This window comes from Oncorhynchus nerka, linkage group LG12 (assembly GCF_034236695.1).
Source record: "Oncorhynchus nerka isolate Pitt River linkage group LG12, Oner_Uvic_2.0, whole genome shotgun sequence".
Lineage (NCBI taxonomy): Eukaryota > Metazoa > Chordata > Actinopteri > Salmoniformes > Salmonidae > Oncorhynchus > Oncorhynchus nerka.
Window position 1 is genome coordinate 34618332 of NC_088407.1, and position 20237 is coordinate 34638568.

The following is a 20237-nucleotide window of genomic DNA, read 5'->3' on the forward strand; positions in this document are numbered from 1 at the left end:
TAAAGATGAATATAGCTACAAAAGAAATCAATGCTCTATTGGACCAACATGTGAGATGAAAACAGAGCATTCAAATAGCTGTTGACTTAATTTCTTGGGTAATTAGAGAATACATTGAATCTGGCTGTGTAATAATTCCAATACTGGGCATCGTATCTCGATAGTACAATATGGTAGGAAATGTGTGTTGGATCTGAACTTTCGACAATAATTATGTTTGAGTCCCAACACACACACACAGAAAGAGACAATGCTTTATTGGGTAGCAGTGCTGCTAGTCATGTTGTAAATCCTTATTTAAAACATAGTGTTAAATGCGGAATGCATCGCTATACTAAGAAAAAGCTGATATATATCCAAAGAATTACTTACATGATATCAGTTTAAAGTGTTCATTCATTCACTTACGGTAACAATGGAGAACCTTGTCCAGGACAGACTGACAAGGGCAGGTTGGAAGTTTGGTTTTGTGGAAAGAAGCAGGATTTACTATTCAGTATTAATGAAAGCAATTCAGAGGAAGAACTTCATTCAAAGGTACAAAGCAGCCGACAATGGGGGACTCAAACTCGTATTCCTCAGAGGGTATGAGTCATACTACCCAGAAAACCTAGCAGTCAAACAGGTTAATGGTTCCAATTGTTTTTCCACCATTCATTTTTCCCCAAAGGGTATTTTAAAAACACTTAAAATAGGGGCTGTGTTTTGTGTAGGCTTACCCTAGCGTGACGTTTTGACAACTGTGTAAATCTCTCTAGGACAAGGTGACTTTAATAAAAAAATATTCACCTGTATTTACTCCCCAAAAATGAAATGCTAATTAGCTGCTAATGTGGCTATCATAAAAGAACTACAAGGCCATGATGATCTGGACAAGACTGCCGCGAATCAAGGCAAAGGTAAAAAAATCTCTGGATGAACTATCTAATGTTAGCTAACATTTAGTAATTAATACATTGGCTACATTTCTTTATGTGGACAATTATGTGAACTGTCTTGTGTGAGTCTTAAATTGACTCAATACCTGTTAGCAAAGGTGTCAGCTAGAGATGACGTGCAGGAGCTTGAAAGGATTTTTAGTTTTGCATGTCTACTTTGTCGCTAATTAGTATTTTTCAAATACAAGAGTAAATAGAGCCAAATATAATTGACAAAAGTCACCTTGTCCAGGAGATATTTACACGGTTATCAACACATCACACCAGGGTGAGCCTACACGAAACCTGACCCTTATTTGAAGCGTTTCTAAAATCCCCTTTGGGAAAAATTGTATGGCGGGAAAAACAAATTTCTCTGTTGACCACTAGGTTTGATTGTTATTATGACACCTCCACTGTAGGGCTCTTATAGACCCCAAACTACTACATTTAGGACACTCGCCTATAGGATTTCATATTGCCATAAAAGAAAAAGAAGATATATATGCGTGCTACATAAAAATACACAGAAAAGACATTTGGCAAGAGTGGATCACCTCGATGGAATCAGAAGCATATTTGATATCCTCCTAATGCCTAGCAATTCATTTTTATCCACTCTTACTGGACATTCATTTTTGGTCCTTATCTCGGAGGCCATACATGTTAAAAACATTTGAAAGTTCATATTCTGTTAACTCAAACCCAAATAATGTAGCTGACTTGTCCTATACTCCTATGTAGCCAAAGCATAAATTGTACAAATAAAAAAAATAAAAAACACATTTAAAAAAATTTGTATCTCAAACAAAACATTTTTTTTTTTTTAAATGCATGTTATTTCCTCAGCGTATGATTGTCATACACCAGCGGAAGATGAGCTGGCCAATCAGCGATCTATGTTCATCATATTTTTTTTTTATGACCGGGTAAACGGCCACACCATTCGAACACAAAAAAGCTTATTTTAAACATTCTTAATTACATTTTTTTTTTTTTAATTTACGGTAAACTATTTGACTCATATTGTAATTAATCATAGGTCACATTTCATACAAATCTGGAATCACAGGTCAGTTACTTTATGTGCGGTTCTACCTTTGAGAGGACGTTATGGGAGTTTCAATGATATCACATGCAACTTTCTCTCCTTGGTTAAAAAAAAAGAAAAGAAACAATAAGAGCGTGTTCATTAAAGTCCTCTGTAGTGGACATCAAAACTATGCTCTTCACTTACTGTACTGTTCCATATTTACTATCACCCGCTTACATCCACTACAGTGCACATCAAATAAACAATATTTGTTCAAATTATTTTCTTTGTACACCCCCACAAAACACCCCTTTTTCCATCCATCCATCATTTTTTTTTACTGGGTCTCAGAAGGATAAAAATACAGGCTTTAACATGTCTCATAAAATAGAGTTCAAATCTCAGGACTATATATATAATATTCACTGTTTCAAACTACATCCAAAGTTACAGAGAGGAAAGGTACAGTGGCCCATGCACCGAGACAGACCATAATAACCACATACCATGCTTTACGCACCACAGTCAAATTACCATAGAACAGTCATTAATATTCAGGTAACAGGAGGGCGGGAAATACGTCAGCATTAAAATAATATTCAAATTCTGGAGTTTTCCCACAGTCCATTTGGGTCGTTGATATTGTTGCTGTCAAGATAGATCCAAGTGAGATTCCCAATCCAGGAATGCAGTCAACAGTTAGATCGGGAGCTGAAATATTTCATCTCGGACATCGAACACATGGCTGTTTGAAATTTCTCTCATACCATTCACTAAAATCAACAAGATGACAAACGACTAAGACAAAAGCAAAGCTTTCTCAGAAAGACGGAAGTCCGGGTGGCATCTAGCCTATACATTCTTTCTTGGCAACAACAGCACGTATTTTGGAGAGACATTTAGGTTAGTAATTTAGAATAATGTACAGCTAAATGCACTGAAAACACAACACCACTGAAACTTGGAGGCAATAACATTACACTAACCCAATGACATCTCTACCCTGAAAATACAATTTTGTGGATTTTTTTCTATATTCAGTGCTTAAAACTATGTAAGAGATGAAAAAATGGGCCCATATCCAGAATCTAAAATGCAGATTTAACATAGAAAGATATTCTCGTCAAATCACATTCACTTGTTTAAAGGGAGTTGAGATACACAGAGGAAGAAGTAGAGTGCTTGAAGATATGCAGTTGCAGTTTTTGTCCACGATGTGACAGCATGTCTGTATCCTGTGTTGGGTTCAGTGCAATTTCTTCTCTCTCTCTGGAAGTCTCACCAGGGGTGTTCAGTCAGTGATGTGAAACACGCTGAACATTGCAGATAGAAATGGAATGAAGAGCTTACACCAGTCCCTCTTCTACACAATGGATTTCTATCCGAGACAGTCTGAACGTTGCATATAGAAATGGAATGAAAAGAGCAGACATGATTGTCTGTCAAAGAAGAGGGAATCGCGTCTACTCTATTCATTACATTTCTACATGCAATGTTCAGACTCAGAAATCCATTACGTAGAGGAGATCTGATTGTCGGTCATATAGAAGAGGGAATCATGTCTGTTGACAGATTGCACCCTTCTGAACAGACTCCAGCACTAAGGCCGCCATAGTAGGCTATGCTTCTGGCTCACATCTTCTGTTGTTTCCTCCCAGCTGTGTTAGGCTGAATGCAGACTTCTAGGAAAGTAAACAAAAGAGAAGAGTCATTCAATCTGACTACCGGTACTTGAAAACTCCAAATGATTGTTCATTGAAATCACATTAGGCAACTTAAGCCATTGGCTAGTGGGCCGACAAAGTTTGACCATTTTAGTAATTACAGAACGGCTGAAGGTACAGTGCATTTGGAAAGTATTCAGTCTCCTTCACTTTTCCCACATTGTTATTTTATAGACTTTTTCTAGAAGGAATACACATTTTAAAAATCTTCAATCTACCTCATGAAAAAGTGAAAACATAATTTTTTGCAAATGTACTAAAAATAAAAACACCTTACTTACATAAGTATTCAGACCCTTTGTTATGAGACCTGAAATTGAGCTCAGGTGCATCCTGTTTCCATTGATCATCCTTGAGATGTTTCTACAACTTGATTGGAGTCCACCTGTGGTAAATTCAATTGATTGGACATGATTTGGAAAGACACACACCTGTCTATATCAGGTCCCACAGTTGGCAGTGCATGTCAGAGCAAAAACCAAGCCATGAGGTTGAAAGAATTGTCCACAGAGCTCCGATACAGGATTGTGTCGAGGCACAGATCTGGGGAAAGGGTACTAAACAACTTGTGCATCATTGAAGGTCACCAAGCACACAGTGCCCTCCATCATTCTTAAAATGGAAGAAGTTTGTAATCACCTAGAGCTGGCCGCCTGGCCAAACTGAGCAATCGGGGGAGAAGGGCCTTGGTCAGGGAGGTGGCCAAGAACCCGATGGTCACTCTGACAGAGCTCCAGAGTTCCTCTGTGGAGATGGTTGTCCTTCTGGAAGGTTCTCCCATCTCTGCAGAACTCCACTAACCAGGCCTTTATGGTAGAGTGGCCAGACAGAAGTCACTCCTCAGTAAAAAAGGTACATGACAGCCCACTTGGAGTTCGGTGCCTTTTTGGCTAAAGGACTCAGACTATGAGAAACAAGATCCTCTGGTCTGATGAAACCAAGATTGAACTCTTTGGCCTTAATGCCAAGTGTCACCTCTGGAGGAAACCAGACAGCGCTCATCATCAGGCCAATACTATCCCTACAGTGATGCATGGTGGTGACAGCATCATGCTGTGGGGATGTTATTCAGCAGCAGGGCCTGGGAGACTAGTCAGGATCGAGGGAAAGATGAACAGAGCAAAGTACAGAGAGATCCCTGATGAAAACCTGCTCTAGAGTGCTCAGGACCTCAAACTGGGGAGAAGGTTCAACTTTCAACAGGACAACGACCCTAAGCACACAGCCAAGACAACGCTGTGGCTTCGGGACAAGTATCTTAATGTCCTTGAGTGGCCCAGCCAGAGCCCAGACTTGAACCCAATCTAACATCTCTGGAGAGACCTGAAAATAGCTGTGCAGCGACACTCCCCATCCAACCTGACAGAGCTTGAGTGGATCTGCACAGAAGAAACTCCCCAGATACAGGTGTGCCAAGCTTGTAGCATCATACCGAAGAAGACTTGAGGCTGTAAACGCTGCCAAAAGGTGCTTCTAAAAAGTACTGAGTAAATGAGATCTTTTTTTTTAATTAACCCCTTTTTCGTGGTATCCAATTGTTAGTAGTTAATGTCATGTCTCATCGCTACAACTCCAGTACGGGCTCGGGAGAGACGAAGGTCGAGAGCCATGCGTCCTCCGAAACACAACCCAACCAAGCCGCACTGCTTCTTAACACAGCGTGCATCCAACCCGGAAGCCAGCCGCACCAATGTGTCGGCGGAAACACCGTACACCTAGCAACCTGGTCAGCGTGCACTGCGACCGGCCCGCCACAGGAGTCGCTAGTGCGAGATGAGACAAGGATATCCCTACCGGCCAAACCCTCCCTAACCCGGAAGACGCTAGGCCAATTGTGCGTCGCCCCATGGACCTCCCGGTCGCGGCCGGCTGAACCCAGAGTCTCTGGTGGCACAGCTAGCACTGGAGAGATCTTCTGATAGATAGAAGTCGGAATTTTACATACACCTTAGCCAAAAACATTAACTCAGTTTTCACAATTCCTGACATTTAATCCCAGTAAAAATGCCCTGTCTTAGGTCAATTAGGATCACCACTTTATTTTAAGGATGTGAAATGTCAGAATAATAGTAGAGAATGGTTTATTTCAGCTTTTGTTTCTTTCATCACATTCCCAGTGGGTCAGAAGTTTACATGCACTCAATTAGTATTTGGTAGCATTGCCTTTAAATTGTTTAACTTGTGTCACACGTTTCGGATAACCTTCCACAAGCTTCCCACAACAAGTTGGGTGAATTTTGGCCCATTCCTCCTGACAGAGCTGGTGTAACAGTCAGGTTTGTAGGCCTCCTTGCTCGCACACGCTTTTTCAGTTCTGCCCACACATTTTCTATGGGATTGAGGTCAGATCTTTGTGATGGTCACCCTAATACCTTGACTTTGTTGTCCTTAAGCCATTTTGCCTCAACTTTGGAAGTATGCTTGGGGTCATTGTCCATTTGGAAGACCCATTTGCGACCAAGCTTCAACTTCCTGACTGATGTCTTGAGATGTTGCTTCAATATATCCACGTAATTGTCCTCCCCCATGATGCCATCTATTTTGTAAAGTACACCAGTCTCTCCTGCAGCAAAACACCTCCACAACATGATAGGACCATGCCCCAGGACTACCTGACATGATGACTCCTTGCTGTCCCCAGTCCACCTGGCCATGCTGCTGCTCCAGTTTCAACTGTTCTGCCTTACTATTATTCGACCATGCTGGTCATTTATGAACATTTGAACATCTTGGCCATGTTCTGTTATAATCTCCACCCGGCACAGCCAGAAGAGGACTGGCCACCCCACATATGCTCTCTCTAATTCTCTTTCTTTCTCTCTCTCGGAGGACCTGAGCCCTAGGACCGTGCCCCAGGACTACCTGACATGATGACTCCTTGCTGTCCCCAGTCCACCTGACTGTGCTGCTGCTCCAGTTTCAACTGTTCTGCCTTATTATTATTCGACCATGCTGGTCATTTATGAACATTTGAACATCTTGGCCATGTTCTGTTATAATCTCCACCCGGCACAGCCAAAAGAGGACTTGCCACCCCACATAGCCTGGTTCCGCTCTAGGTTTCTTCCTAGGTTTTGGCCTTTCTAGGGAGTTTTTCCTAGCCACCGTGCTTCTACACCTGCATTGCTTGCTGTTTGGGGTTTTAGGCTGGGTTTCTGTACAGCACTTTGAGATATCAGCTGATGTACGAAGGGCTATATAAATACATTTGATTTGATTTGATTTTGATGCCGCCACTCCTGTGCTTCCTGGTTGGGATGGTGTTCTTCAGCTGCAAGCCTCCCCCTTTTTCCTCCAAACATAACAATGGTCATTATGGCCAAACAGTTGTATTTTTGTTTCATCAGACCAGAGGACTGATGAAACAAAAGTACAATCTTTGTCCCCAAGTGCAGTTCCAAACCGTAGTCTGGCTTTTTAATGGCAATTTTGGAGCAGTGGCTTCTTCCTCATATAGCAGCCTTTGAGGTTGTCGATATAGGACTCGTTTTACTGTGGATATAGATACTTTTGTAACTGTTTCCTCCAGCCTCTTCACAAAGTCCTTTGCTGTTGTTCTGGGATTGATTTGCACTTTTCGCACCAAAGTACATTCATCTCTACGGGGACAGAACGTGTCTCCTTCCTGAGCGGTATGATGGCTGCGTGGTCCCATGGTGTTTATAGTTGCGTACTATTGTTTGTACAGATGAAAGTGGTACCTTCAGGCATTTGGAAATTTCTCCCAAGGATGAACCAGACATCTGGAGGTCCATACATTTTATTCTGATGTCTAGGCTGATTTCTTTTGAATTTCCCATGATGTCAAGCAAAGAGACACTGAGTTTGAAGGTAGGCCTTGAAATACATCCACAGGTACACCTCCAATTGACTCAAATGATGTCAATTAGCCTATCATAATCTTCTAAAGCCATGACATCATTATCTGGAATTTTCCAAGCTGTTTAAAGGCACAGTCAACTTAGTGTATGTAAACTTCTGACCCAATGGAATTGTGATACAGTTAATTATAAGTGAAATAAATCTGTCTGTAAACAGTTTGTTGGAAAAATGACTTGCATCGTGCACAAAGTAGATGTCCTAACCGACTTGCAAAAACTATAGTTTGTTAACAAGAAATTTGTGGAGTGGTTGAAAAACAAGTTAATGACTCCAACCTAAGTGCATGTAAACTTCCGACTTTATATAAATATAGAAACATTTGCTAAAATGTTTAAACCCATTTTTGCTTTGTCATTATGGGGTGTGTAGATTTAGGGGGGGGGGGGGTTGAATCCATTTTAGAATAAGGCTGTAATGTAACAAAATGTGGAAAAAGTGAAGGGGTCTGAATACTTTCTGAATACACTGCATACATCACAGGCCAGGCGTATTGGGGTAAGTTAGGGTTAGGGAAGAGGAAACTATTTCCTTCTCACCTGGTTATAGATGGATATCAAACATTCCTTCCTCCACAGCCTCTAGGTCTTCCTCTACAATCACTGAGTGAGAAGGAGGGAGAAAAATATGAATAATGCAGGCAGGCCAATATCCATTACTAATTAATACCCCAAAACAAGCCATCAAATTCTATAACCACCTCAAAACAAGAGACCTCCCACTGCTACCACTACAAAGCCCTGAAATGCCAAGAGATGATAGACAAAGTCCCCTCATCCAGCTGGTCCCGAGGCTAAGTTCATTATCCACCACCAACCCAACAAAGCCTCAGGACAGCACTCAGAAAATCTGGTCCAACTAAATTATTACCAAACAAAAATAAAATGATATTACCTATTGGGAAATCATTATCGATTCTTAAAGTAAACTTGAATGCTATTTGGCTCTAAAACGGACAGACCATGGTGGCAGAAAACGGAGAAAGAAATGGACAATGTACAGACTCAGCGAGCATAGCCTTGCTATTGAGAGAGGCCGACCTCGCTCAGAGAGCGCAAGAGGAAGAGCGCGCAAGAGGAAGAGCGAGCGAGAAAGAGAGGAAGAAGGAGAGAGGAAGGGCGAGAAAGGGAGAGGAAGAGCGAGAAAGAGAGAGCGAGAGAGCAAGAAAGAGGGAGCGAGAGAGCAAGACAGCAAGAAAGAGGGAGAGAGAGCAAGACAGCAAGAAAGAGGGAGAGAGAGCAAGACAGCAAGAAAGAGGGAGCGAGAGAAGAAGAGCGAGCGAGAGAAGAGCGAGCGAGAGAGGAAGTACAAGAAAGAGTGAGAAAGAGAGAGCGAGAAAGAAAGAGCTAAAGAGTGAGAGAGAGCGAGAAAGAAAGAGCAAGAGAGGAAGAGCGAGGGAGCGAGAGAGGAAGAGCGAGGGAGCGAGCGAGGAAGAGCGAGAGAGGAAGAGGAAGAGCGAGGGAGCGAGCGAGGAAGAGCGAGAGAGGAAGAGGAAGAGCGAGGGAGCGAGAGGAAGAGCGAGGGAGCGAGAGAGGAAGAGCGAGGGAGCGAGAGGAAGAGCGAGGGAGCGAGAGAGGAAGAGCGAGGGAGCGAGAGGAAGCGAGAGAGGAAGTGCGAGAGGAAGAGCGAGAAAGAGAGCGCGAGAGGGGAAGAAAGAAAGAGAGCGCGAGAGGGGAAGAAAGAAAGAGAGCGCGAGAGGGGAAGAAAGAAAGAGAGCGCGAGAGGGGAAGAAAGAAAGAGAGCGCGAGAGGGGAAGAAAGAAAGAGAGCACGAGAGAGGAAGAGCAAAAATGAGAGCGAGAAAGAGGGGAAGAGCGAGAGGAAGAGCGTGAGAGTGAGAAAGAGCGAGCGGGGAAGAAAGAGAGCGAGAGAGAGAAAGAGAGCAAGAGAGCGAGAGAGAAAGAAAGAAAGAAAGAGAGCGAGAGAGAAAGAGGAAGAGCGAGAAAGAAAGAAGCGCAAGTGAGAAAGAAAGGAAGAGCGAGTGAGGAAGTGCAAGAAAGAGTAAGTAAGAGAAAGAGAGTGTGAGCAAGAGAGGAAATGTGAGAGAGGAAGAGCAAGGGAGCGAGAGAGGAAGAGCGAGGGAGCGAGAGAGGAAGAGAGCGCGAGAGAGAAAGAGAGCGCGAGAGGGGAAGAAAGAAAGAGCGCGAGAGGGGAAGAAAGAAAGAGCACGAGAGAGGAAGAGCAAAAATGAGAGCGAGAAAGAGGGGAAGAGCGAGAGGAAGAGCGTGAAAGAGAGAGTGAGAAAGAGCGAGCGAGGAAGAAAGAGAGCGAGAGAGAAAGAGAGCGAGCGAGAGAAAGAAAGAGAGCGAGAGAGAAAGAAAGAGCGAGCGAGAGAAAGAAAGAGAGCGAGAGAGCGAGAGAGAGAGAAAGAAAGAGCGAGCGAGAGAAAGAAAGAGAGCGAGAGAAAGAAAGAGAACGAGAGACAGAAAGAAAGGAGAGAGAGCGAAAGAAAGAGCGAGAGAGAGAAAGAGAGCGAGAGAGAGAAAGAAAGAGAGCGAGCGAGCAAGAGAAGGAGCGAGTGAGGAAGTGCAAGAAAGAGAGTAAGTAAGAGAAAGAGAGCGTGAGCAAGAGAGGAAATGCGAGAGAGGAAGAGCGAGGGAGCGAGAGAGGAAGAGCGAGGGAGCGAGAGAGAAAGAGCGAGAAAGAGAGCGCAAGAGAGAAAGAGAGCGCGAGAGGGGAAGAAAGAAAGAGAGCACGAGACAGGAAGAGCAAAAATGAGAGCGAGAAAGAGGGGAAGAGCGAGAGGAAGAGCGTGAAAGAGAGAGAGTGAGAAAGAGCGAGCGAGCGGGGAAGAAAGAGAGCGAGAAAGAGAGAGCGAGAGAGAGAAAGAGAGCGAGAGCGAGAGAGAAAGAGAAAGAAAGAGAGCGAGAGAAAGAAAGAGCGAGAGAAAGAAAGAAAGAAAGAGAGCGAGAGAAAGAAAGAGAGCGAGAGAGAAAGAAAGAAAGAAAGAGAAAGAAAGGAGAGAGAGCGAGAGAAAGAGCGAGAGAGCAAGAGAGCGATAGAGAAAGAAAGAGAGAGAGAGAGAAAGAAAGAGAGCGAGCGAGAAAGAGAAGGAGCGAGTGAGGAAGTGCAAGAAAGAGACTAAGTAAGAGAAAGAGAGGAAATGCGAGAGAGGAAGAGCAAGGGAGCGAGAGAGGAAGAGCGAGGGAGCGAGAGAGGAAGAGCGAGAGAGAAAGAGGGGAAGAAAGAAAGAGAGCGAGAGAGAAAGAAAGAGCGAGCGAGAAAGAGAAGGAGCGAGTGAGGAAGTGCAAGAAAGAGACTAAGTAAGAGAAAGAGAGGAAATGCGAGAGAGGAAGAGCAAGGGAGCGAGAGAGGAAGAGCGAGGGAGCGAGAGGAAGAGCGAGGGAGTGAGAGAGGAAGAGCGAGAGAGGAAGAGCGAGAAAGAGAGCGCGAGAGAGAAAGAGGGGAAGAAAGAAAGAGAGCACGAGAGAGGAAGAGCAAAAATGAGAGCGAGAAAGAGGGGAAGAGCGAGAGGAAGAGCGTGAAAGAGCGAGCGAGCGGGGAAGAAAGAGAGCGAGAGAGCGCGAAAGAGAGCGAGAGAGAAAGCAAGAGCGAGCGAGCGAAAGAGAGCGAGAGAGGGAGAGAGAAAGAAAGAAAGGAGAGAGCGAAAGAAAGAGCGAGAGAGAGAAAGAGAGCGAGAGAGCAAGAGAGCGAGAGAAAGAGAGCGAGAGAGCAAGAGAGCAAGAGAGCGAGAGAGAAAGAAAGAGCGAGCGAGAAAGAGGAAATGCGAGAGAGGAAGAGCGAGAAAGAAAGAGGAGCGCGAGAGAGGACGAAAGAAAGAGAGCGCGAGAGAGAACGAAAGAAAGAGAGCGCGAGAGAGAACGAAAGAAAGAGAGCGCGAGAGAGAGGACGAAAGAAAGAGAGCGCGAGAGAGGACGAAAGAAAGAGAGCGCGAGCGGGGAAGAAATAAAGAGAGCGCGAGCGGGGAAGAAATAAAGAGAGCGCGAGCGGGGAAGAAATAAAGAGAGCGCGAGCGGGGAAGAAATAAAGAGAGCGCGAGCGGGGAAGAAATAAAGAGAGCGCGAGCGGGGAAGAAATAAAGAGAGCACGAGACAGGAAGAGCAAAAATGAGAGCGAGAAAGAGGGGAAGAGCGAGAGGAAGAGCGTGAAAGAGAGAAAGTGAGAAAGAGCGAGCGAGCGGGGAAGAAAGAGAGCGAGAAAGAGAGAGCGAGAGAGAGAAAGAGAGCGAGAGCGAGAGAGAAAGAGAAAGAAAGAGAGCGAGAGAAAGAAAGAGCGAGAGAAAGAAAGAAAGAAAGAGAGCGAGAGAAAGAAAGAGAGCGAGAGAGAAAGAAAGAAAGAAAGAAAGAGAAAGAAAGGAGAGAGAGCGAGAGAAAGAAAGAGAGCGAGCGAGAAAGAGAAGGAGCGAGTGAGGAAGTGCAAGAAAGAGACTAAGTAAGAGAAAGAGAGGAAATGCGAGAGAGGAAGAGCAAGGGAGCGAGAGAGGAAGAGCGAGGGAGCGAGAGGAAGAGCGAGGGAGTGAGAGAGGAAGAGCGAGAGAGAAAGAGGGGAAGAAAGAAAGAGAGCGAGAGAGAAAGAAAGAGCGAGCGAGAAAGAGAAGGAGCGAGTGAGGAAGTGCAAGAAAGAGACTAAGTAAGAGAAAGAGAGGAAATGCGAGAGAGGAAGAGCAAGGGAGCGAGAGAGGAAGAGCGAGGGAGCGAGAGGAAGAGCGAGGGAGTGAGAGAGGAAGAGCGAGAGAGGAAGAGCGAGAAAGAGAGCGCGAGAGAGAAAGAGGGGAAGAAAGAAAGAGAGCACGAGAGAGGAAGAGCAAAAATGAGAGCGAGAAAGAGGGGAAGAGCGAGAGGAAGAGCGTGAAAGAGAGAGAGTGAGAAAGAGCGAGCGAGCGGGGAAGAAAGAGAGCGAGAAAGAGAGAGCGAGAGAGAGAAAGAGAGCGAGAGCGAGAGAGAAAGAGAAAGAAAGAGAGCGAGAGAAAGAAAGAGCGAGAGAAAGAAAGAAAGAAAGAGAGCGAGAGAAAGAAAGAGAGCGAGAGAGAAAGAAAGAAAGAAAGAGAAAGAAAGGAGAGAGAGCGAGAGAAAGAGCGAGAGAGCAAGAGAGCGATAGAGAAAGAAAGAGAGAGAGAGAAAGAAAGAGAGCGAGCGAGAAAGAGAAGGAGCGAGTGAGGAAGTGCAAGAAAGAGACTAAGTAAGAGAAAGAGAGGAAATGCGAGAGAGGAAGAGCAAGGGAGCGAGAGAGGAAGAGCGAGGGAGCGAGAGGAAGAGCGAGGGAGCGAGAGAGGAAGAGCGAGAGAGAAAGAGGGGAAGAAAGAAAGAGAGCGAGAGAGAAAGAAAGAGCGAGCGAGAAAGAGAAGGAGCGAGTGAGGAAGTGCAAGAAAGAGACTAAGTAAGAGAAAGAGAGGAAATGCGAGAGAGGAAGAGCAAGGGAGCGAGAGGAAGAGCGAGGGAGTGAGAGAGGAAGAGCGAGAGAGGAAGAGCGAGAAAGAGAGCGCGAGAGAGAAAGAGGGGAAGAAAGAAAGAGAGCACGAGAGAGGAAGAGCAAAAATGAGAGCGAGAAAGAGGGGAAGAGCGAGAGGAAGAGCGTGAAAGAGCGAGCGAGCGGGGAAGAAAGAGAGCGAGAGAGCGCGAAAGAGAGCGAGAGAGAAAGCAAGAGCGAGCGAGCGAAAGAGAGCGAGAGAGGGAGAGAGAAAGAAAGAAAGGAGAGAGCGAAAGAAAGAGCGAGAGAGAGAAAGAGAGCGAGAGAGCAAGAGAGCGAGAGAAAGAGAGCGAGAGAGCAAGAGAGCGAGAGAGAAAGAAAGAGCGAGCGAGAAAGAGGAAATGCGAGAGAGGAAGAGCGAGAAAGAAAGAGGAGCGCGAGAGAGGACGAAAGAAAGAGAGCGCGAGAGAGAACGAAAGAAAGAGAGCGCGAGAGAGAACGAAAGAAAGAGAGCGCGAGAGAGAACGAAAGAAAGAGAGCGCGAGAGAGAGGACGAAAGAAAGAGAGCGCGAGAGAGGACGAAAGAAAGAGAGCGCGAGCGGGGACGAAATAAAGAGAGCGCGAGCGGGGACGAAATAAAGAGAGCGCGAGCGGGGAAGAAATAAAGAGAGCGCGAGCGGGGAAGAAATAAAGAGAGCGCGAGCGGGGAAGAAATAAAGAGAGCGCGAGCGGGGAAGAAATAAAGAGAGCGCGAGCGGGGAAGAAATAAAGAGAGCGCGAGCGGGGAAGAAATAAAGAGAGCGCGAGCGGGGAAGAAATAAAGAGAGCGCGAGAGGGGAAGAAATAAAGAGAGCGCGAAAGGGGAAGAAATAAAGAGAGCGCGAGAGAGGAAGAAAGAAAGAGCACGAGAGAGGAAGAGCAAAAATGAGAGCGAGAAAGAGGGAAAGAGCGAGAGAGAGAAAGAGAGAGCGAGAGAGAGAAAGAGAGAGCGAGAGAGAGAAAGAGAGAGCGAGAGAGAGAAAGAGAGCGAGAGAGAGAAAGAGAGCGAGAGAGAGAAAGAGAGCGAGAGCGCGAAAGAGAGCGAGAGCGAGAAAGAGAGCGAGAGCGAGAAAGAGAGCGAGAGAGAGCGCGAAAGAGAGCGAGAGAGAGCGCGAAAGAGAGCGCGAAAGAGAGCGAGAGAGAGCGCGAAAGAGAGCGAGAGAGAGCGCGAGAGGGGAAGAGCGAAAGAGAGCGCGAGAGGGCTAGAGCGAAAGAGAGCGCGAGAGGGCTAGAGCGAAAGAGAGCGCGAGAGGGGTAGAGCGAAAGAGAGCGCGAGAGGGGAAGAGCGAAAGAGAGCGCGAGAGGGGAAGAAAGAAAGAGAGCGCGAGAGAGGAAGAAAGAAAGAGCACGAGAGAGGAAGAGCTAAAATGAGAGCGAGAAAGAGGGGAAGAGCGAGAGGAAGAGCGTGAGAAAGAGCGAGCGAGAGAGAGAAAGAGAGCGAGAGAGAGAAAGAGAGCGAGAGAGAGAAAGAGAGCGCGAGAGCGAGAAAGAGAGCGAGAGAGGAAGAGCGAAAGAGAGCGCGAGAGGGGTAGAGCGAAAGAGAGCGCGAGAGGGGAAGAGCGAAAGAGAGCGCGAGAGGGGTAGAGCGAAAGAGAGCGAGAGGGGTAGAGCGAAAGAGAGCGAGAGAGGTAGAGCGAAAGAGAGCGAGAGAGGTAGAGCGAAAGAGAGCGAGAGAGGTAGAGCGAAAGAGAGCGCGAGAGAGGTAGAGCGAAAGAGAGCGCGAGAGGGGTAGAGCGAAAGAGAGCGCGAGAGGGGTAGAGCGAAAGAGAGCGCGAGAGGGGTAGAGCGAAAGAGAGCGCGAGAGGGGTAGAGCGAAAGAGCGCGAGAGGGGAAGAGCGAAAGAGAGCGCGAGAGGGGAAGAAAGAAAGAGAGCGCGAGAGAGGAAGAAAGAAAGAGGACGAGAGAGGAAGAGCTAAAATGAGAGCGAGAAAGAGGGGATGAGCGAGAGGAAGAGCGTGAGAAAGAGCGAGCGAGAGAGAGAAAGAGAGCGAGAGAGAGAAAGAGAGCGAGAAAGAGAGAGAGAAAGAGAGCGCGAGAGCGAGAAAGAGAGCGAGAGAGGAAGCGAGAGAGGAAGAGCGAGAAAGAGAGCGAGAGGGGAAGGGAAAGAGCGAGAGGGGTAGAGCGAAAGAGAGCGCGAGAGAGGGTAAAGAGAGCGAGAGGGGTAGAGCGAAAGAGAGCGCGAGAGGGGTAGAGCGAAAGAGAGCGCGAGAGGGGTAGAGCGAAAGAGAGCGAGAGGGGTAGAGCGAAGAGAGAGGGGTAGAGCGAAAGAGAGCGAGAGGGGTAGAGCGAAAGAGAGAGGGGTAGAGCGAAAGAGAGCGCGAGAGGGGTAGCGCGAGAGCGAAAGAGAGCGAGAGGGGTAGAGCGAAAGAGAGCGAGAGGGGTAGAGCGAAAGAGAGCGAGAGGTAGAGCGAAAGAGAGCGAGAGAAAGAGAGCGCGAGAGGGGTAGAGCGAAAGAGAGCGCGAGAGGGGTAGAGCGAAAGAGCGCGAGAGGGGAAGAGCGAAAGAGAGCGCGAGAGGGGAAGAAAGAAAGAGAGCGCGAGAGAAAGAGCTAAAATGAGAGCGAGAAAGAGGGGATGAGCGAGAGGAAGAGCGTGAGAAAGAGCGAGCGAGAGAGAGAAAGAGAGCGAGAGAGAGAAAGAGAGCGAGAAAGAGAGAGAGCGAGAGAGGAAGCGAGAGAGGAAGAGCGAGAAAGAGAGCGCGAGAGGGGAAGAGCGAAAGAGAGCGCGAGAGGGGTAGAGCGAAAGAGAGCGCGAGAGGGGTAGAGCGAAAGAGAGCGCGAGAGGGGTAGAGCGAAAGAGAGCGCGAGAGGGGTAGAGCGAAAGAGAGCGCGAGAGGGGTAGAGCGAAAGAGAGCGCGAGAGGGGTAGAGCGAAAGAGAGCGAGAGGGGTAGAGCGAAAGAGAGCGAGAGGGGTAGAGCGAAAGAGAGCGAGAGGGGTAGAGCGAAAGAGAGCGCGAGAGGGGTAGAGCGAAAGAGAGCGCGAGAGGGGTAGAGCGAAAGAGAGAAAGAGAGAGGGGTAGAGCGAAAGAGAGCGCGAGAGGGGTAGAGCGAAAGAGAGCGCGAGAGGGGTAGAGCGAAAGAGAGCGAGAGGGGTAGAGCGAAAGAGAGCGAGAGGGGTAGAGCGAAAGAGAGCGAGAGGGGAAGAGCGAAAGAGAGCGCGAAGAGAGGAGAAGAGCGAAAGAGAGCGAGAGGGAAGAGCGAAAGAGAGCGCGAGAGGGGAAGAGCGAAAGAGAGCGCGAGAGGGGAAGAGCGAAAGAGAGCGCGAGAGGGGAAGAAAGAGAGCGCGAGAGGGGAAGAAAGAGAGCGCGAGAGGGGAAGAAAGAGAGCGCGAGAGGGGAAGAAAGAGAGCGCGAGAGAGGAAGAAAGAGAGCGCGAGAGAGGAAGAAAGAGAGCGCGAGAGAGGAAGAAAGAAAGAGCACGAGAGAGGAAGAGCAAAAATGAGAGCGAGAAAGAGGGGAAGAGCGAGAGAGTGAGAAAGAGCGAGCGAGCGAGCGGGGAAGAAAGAAAGAGAGAGAAAGAGAGCAAGAGAGCGAGAGAGAAAGAAAGAAAGAGAGCGAGAGAAAGAGCGAGAAAGAAAGAAGCGCAAGTGAGAAAGAAAGGAAGAGCAGGTGAGGAAGTGCAAGAAAGAGAGTAAGTAAGAGAAAGAGAGCAAATGCGAGAGAGGAAGAGCAAGGGAGCGAGAGAGGAAGAGCGAGGGAGCGAGAGAGGAAGAGAGCGCGAGAGAGAAAGAGAGCGCGAGAGAGAAAGAGAGCGCGAGAGGGGAAGAGCAAAAATGAGAGCGAGAAAGAGGGGAAGAGCGAGAGGAAGAGCGAGCGAGCGAGGAAGAAAGAAAGAGAGAGAGAAAGAGAGCAAGAGAGCGAGAAAGAAAGAAAGAAAGAGAGAAAGAGCGAGAAAGAAAGAAGCGCAAGTGAGAAAGAAAGGAAGAGCGAGTGAGGAAGTGCAAGAAAGAGAGTAAGTAAGAGAAAGAGAGCGTGAGCAAGAGAGGAAATGCGAGAGAGGAAGAGCAAGGGAGCGAGAGAGGAAGAGCGAGGGAGCGAGAGAGGAAGAGAGCGCGAGAGAGGAAGAAAGAAAGAGCACGAGAGAGGAAGAGCAAAAATGAGAGCGAGAAAGAGGGGAAGAGCGAGAGGAAGAGCGTGAAAGAGAGAGTGAGAAAGAGCGAGCGAAAGAAAGAGAGCGAGAGAAAGAAAGAGAGCGAGAGAAAGAAAGAGAGCGAGAGAAAGAAAGAGAGCGAGAGAAAGAAAGAGAGCGAGAGAAAGAAAGAGCGAGAGAAAGAAAGAGCGAGAGAAAGAAAGAAAGAGAGCGAGAGAGACAGAAAGAAAGAAAGGAGAGAGAGCGAAAGAAAGAGCGAGAGAAAGAGAGCGAGAGAGCGAGCGAGCGAGCAAGAGAGCGAGAGAGAAAGAGAGCGAGAGAGAAAGAAAGAAAGAGCGAGCGAGCGAGCAAGAGAAGGAGCGAGTGAGGAAGTGCAAGAAAGAGAGTAAGTAAGAGAGGAAATGCGAGAGAGGAAGAGCGAGCAAGAGAGGAAATGCGAGAGAGGAAGAGCGAGCAAGAGAGGAAATGCGAGAGAGGAAGAGCGAGGTAGCGAGAGAGAAAGAGCGAGAAAGAGAGCGCAAGAGAGAAAGAGAGCGCGAGAGGGGAAGAAATAAAGAGAGCGCGAGAGGGGAAGAAATAAAGAGAGCGCGAGCGGGGAAGAAATAAAGAGAGCGCGAGCAGGGAAGAAATAAAGAGAGCGCGAGCGGGGAAGAAATAAAGAGAGCGCAAGCGGGGAAGAAATAAAGAGAGCGCGAGCGGGGAAGAAAGAAAGAGCGCGAGCGGGGAAGAAAGAAAGAGAGCGCGAGAGGGGAAGAAAGAAAGAGCGCGAGAGAGGAAGAGCAAAAATGAGAGCGAGAAAGAGGGGAAGAGCGAGAGGAAGAGCGTGAAAGAGAGAGTGAGAAAGAGCAAGCGAGCGAGCGGGGAAGAAAGAGAGCGAGAGAGAGAAAGAGAGCGAGAGAGCGCGAAAGAGAGTGAGAGAGAGCGAAAGAGAGCGAGAGAGAGCGAAAGAGAGCGCGAGAGGGGAAGAGCGAAAGAGAGCGCGAGAGGGGAAGAGCGAAAGAGAGCGCGAGAGAGGAAGAGCGAAAGAGAGCGAGAGAGAGAGCGCGAGAGAGGAAGAGCGAAAGAGAGCGCGAGAGAGGAAGCGAGAGAGGAAGAGCGAAAGAGAGCGCGAGAGGGGAAGAGCGAAAGAGAGCGCGAGAGGGGAAGAGCGAAAGAGAGCGCGAGAGGGGAAGAGCGAAAGAGAGCGCGAGAGGGGAAGAGCGAAAGAGAGCGAGAGGGGAAGAGCGAAAGAGAGCGAGAGGGGAAGAGCGAAAGAGAGCGCGAGAGGGAAGAGCGAAAGAGAGCGAGAGGGGAAGAGCGAAAGAGAGCGCGAGAGGGGAAGAGCGAAAGAGAGCGCGAGAGGGGAAGAGCGAAAGAGAGCGCGAGAGGGGAAGAGCGAAAGAGAGCGCGAGAGGGGAAGAGCGAAAGAGAGCGCGAGAGGGGAAGAGCGAAAGAGAGCGCGAGAGGGGAAGAGCGAAAGAGAGCGCGAGAGGGGAAGAGCGAAAGAGAGCGCGAGAGGGGAAGAGCGAAAGAGAGCGAGAGGGGAAGAGCGAAAGAGAGCGCGAGCGGGGAAGAGCGAAAGAGAGCGCGAGCGGGGAAGAGCGAAAGAGAGCGCGAGCGGGGAAGAGCGAAAGAGAGCGCGAGCGGGGAAGAGCGAAAGAGAGCGCGAGCGGGGAAGAAATAAAGAGAGCGCGAGCGGGGAAGAAATAAAGAGAGCGCGAGAGGGGAAGAAATAAAGAGAGCGCGAGAGGGGAAGAAATAAAGAGAGCGCGAGAGGGGAAGAAATAAAGAGAGCGCGAGAGGGGAAGAAAGAAAGAAAGAGAGCGCGAGAGGGGAAGAAAGAAAGAGAGCGCGAGAGGGGAAGAAAGAAAGAGCGAGCGAGAAAGAGGAAGAGCGAGAAAGAAAGGAAGCGCATGTGAGAAAGAGAGGAAGAGCGAGCGAGGAAGTGCAAGAAAGAGAGGAAATGCGAGAAAGAGCAAGAGAGAGGAAGAGCAAAAATGAGAGCGAGAAAGAGGGGAAGAGCGAGCGAGCGCAAGAAAGAGTGTGAGCGAGAGCCAGGAAGAAAGAGAGCAAGGAAGAAAGAAAGAGAGAGCGAGGAAGAGCGGAAGAGCGAAAGGGAGAGAGCAAGAGTGTCAGTGGCCATGGTTACCTGCTATACAGTCTACTGGCTCTTCCACCCATTAATAGCACTGCATTCTCCATTAGACAAGGGCATTGCTGAACAGCATACAACAACAACAACAACAAAAATATCCTTCTATAACACAGTGGTATACAGAGGGAATCAACCATTCCAAGCAGTTTAATTGTGCCTGGATATTTGATTCATCTGCTCGTCCCACGTTGCAGTGATTTTTGCACAACTATTGGTGGAGACAGTGCAAAGAGACACAGAACGCATTGAAAAGGCAGCATGGCAGAATGACAAAGGAATCAAACAAAACTACCCAATCATTTGATCTACATGCTAACGGTGAACACGATCCCACACTGAATTCATGCAAATATGTACAAAAAGCATTTCAGCAGATTTCCTGTGTGTTTTTGTGCCTTAATTTGTGTAAAACGACACACTTTTCTGTGACTTAATTCAAAGGAAAATACTTTTCGGGGGCAAACTTCAGAACAATCTTTTGAAAGTTAGAGCAATACACGATGGGCAATGTCAGCAGCAATAAGACAGTCTGACACATACAGTGCAGTATTCAGATCACTGACTTTTTCCACATTGGAAAATGGATTAAATTGTTTTTTTATCTTCATCAATCTACACACAGTATCCCATAATGACAAAGCAAAAACAGGTTTAGAAATTTTTGCAAATGTATTATTAGAAATAAAAAAAATGAAATATCACATTTACATAAGTATTCAGACTTTACACAGTACTTTGTTAAAGCACATTTGGCAGCGATTGCAGCCTCGAGTCTTCTTGGGTATGACGGTACAAGCTTGCCACACCTGTATTTGGGGAGTTTCTCCCATTCTTCTCTGCAGATCCTCTCAAGCTCTGTCAGGTTGGATGGGGAGTGTCGCTGCACAACTATTTTCAGGTCTCTCCAGAGATGTTCGATCAGATTAAAGGCCGGGATCTGGCTGGGCCCTTCAAGGACAAAGAGACTTGTCCCGAAGCTACTCCTGCATTGTCTTGGCTGTGTGCTTAAGGTTGTTGTCCTGTTGGAAGGTGAACCTTCACCCCAGTCTGAGGTCCTG

At 47.5% G+C, this 20237-nt stretch overlaps 1 protein-coding gene across 13 annotated transcripts in view; it reads right to left on the minus strand.

Moving 5' to 3' along the window:
- Positions 1-236: 236 nt before the first annotated feature.
- LOC115138165 (RAS guanyl-releasing protein 2-like) overlaps positions 237-20237 on the minus strand; it is a 92115-nt gene continuing 72114 nt past the window's right edge. For 2 of the 13 annotated variants that reach the window (XR_010465343.1, XR_010465340.1), the window contains 3 exons: positions 8093-8155; positions 4314-4480; positions 3973-4059 (listed from right to left, as the gene is read on the minus strand). Coding sequence is in view for 5 of the 13 variants with exons in the window: in XM_065025519.1 (XP_064881591.1) it covers positions 3570-3632; positions 3956-4059 (167 nt within the window). In the remaining 8 variants the exon portion in view is untranslated. Of the gene's footprint in view, positions 3633-3955; positions 4060-4313; positions 4481-8092; positions 8156-20237 lie in introns of those variants that run through there. The other 11 variants (XR_010465342.1, XM_065025520.1, XR_010465341.1 and 8 more) reach the window with 8 other exon arrangements.